This window comes from Emiliania huxleyi (assembly GCF_000372725.1).
Source record: "Emiliania huxleyi CCMP1516 unplaced genomic scaffold EMIHUscaffold_2925, whole genome shotgun sequence".
NCBI classification, from domain to species: domain Eukaryota; phylum Haptophyta; order Isochrysidales; family Noelaerhabdaceae; genus Emiliania; species Emiliania huxleyi.
In genome coordinates, this window is record NW_005199832.1 from 1 (window position 1) to 1,369 (window position 1,369).

Here is a 1,369-nt window from a genome sequence, read left to right on the forward strand (position 1 = left end):
ACCACTTTGCTCCGGCGCTCATCTCGGACGCGATGCCGCGCATGGCGAGCGCCGAGTCGAGCTTCAACGAGGGGTGGACGTTTGTGTGGAAGGGCTTCCTCACCACGCTCGGCACCTCCATCCTCCAGCCGCTGCGCACGCTGCGTGAGAAGCCGACGCCCAACTACGACGTCAACGTGACGCCCGTGCCGGCCGCGGTCTCGAAGCGCACGCTGTGGTTGTCGGTGCTGCCCTCGCTGCTCGTGCTCCTCTACCCGCTGCTCGTGTGGCTCCCGCAGGCTCCGCTGCTCGGGCTGTGGCTGCTCGTGTGGCCGTGGGTCGGGATGAGCCTCATCTTCACGACGATGACGCAGGTGAGCCACGTGCAGCAGAGCTGCCAACCCACGCAGGCCCAGAGCGGCTGCTGGACTGCGCGGCAAATCCACGCGTCGCTCGATTACTCGCTCGGCGCGGCGACGCCCATGCCGGAGCAGCAGCTCGTCACCGCGCTCGCCGCCGGCCTCAACGCGCAGTCGCTCCACCACGCGATGCCCACGCTGAGTTGCGCGCACTTCCCGCGCGTGTACGCAGAGTACCGCCAGATCTGTGAGCGGCACGGCGTCACCATCCGCCACTCGGAGAACGTCGGCACGGCGGTGCGCGAGATGCTCGAGTACGTCTTCGAGAACAATCGGCCGGTGGGCGGGGCCTGACCGTGTCAAAGCCTCAGAGCCGTGTGTGTGTTTGCACCTTGAGCAGCCGATTAAATATAAATAGCGCGCACGCAAGAGGGTGTCTCCCTGCACTCGCTCGGTGCACCAAGCTCACACAAGGCGCAGAAGACGGACTCCGACTCGTACGACCGGCTGAGGTGTCGTCTGCGTGTGCTTCGCACGACACTACCACCAAAGCTCGCCGAAGAGTTTCTCGAGGTCTCACAGCAGCTGCTGCTCCCTTTCTGCTTGCTGTCACGAAGGAGAGCAGACAGCCGGTTGCCTGCCACTGCGACTCGCATACGACCGCCCGACAGACCTCGTTGCTGGCGCACAAGGCCCACTTCATCTTCCGTACGGGCACATGTTCATTCCAAACTGCATCGACGACTCGTCTCCGCTGCCGCGAGACCAGTTGCCTGCATTCCGACCGAGTGGCCGCTGCAGCTTTCGCCCTGGCAGTTCTACCTGGGAAGGCAGTACATCTCGTCGATCTACGAGGTGTAACCACTTCGCTCGCCATCGCTCACTCCCTCTCAGACGAAACCTGCTCTCTCCCCCCCATCCCTCCTCTTCTCGCTTCCCTCCCCTCTGGCGTGCAGGTGAATGACGTGAGGCGAGACACTCTCATCTCCAGTGCGCTGCCGCAGGCGAGTTGCAATGTGCGACCGGTGCTG

General features: G+C 64.1%; 1 protein-coding gene across 1 annotated transcript; it reads left to right on the forward strand.

Moving 5' to 3' along the window:
• Positions 1-32: 32 nt before the first annotated feature.
• On the forward strand, positions 33-692 carry EMIHUDRAFT_123694 (hypothetical protein; the record flags this gene model as incomplete). Its single annotated transcript, XM_005775807.1, has 1 exon — positions 33-692. The coding sequence occupies one exon, from the start codon at positions 33-35 to the stop codon at positions 690-692; it is 660 nt and encodes a 219-aa protein (XP_005775864.1).
• Positions 693-1,369: the final 677 nt, after the last annotated feature.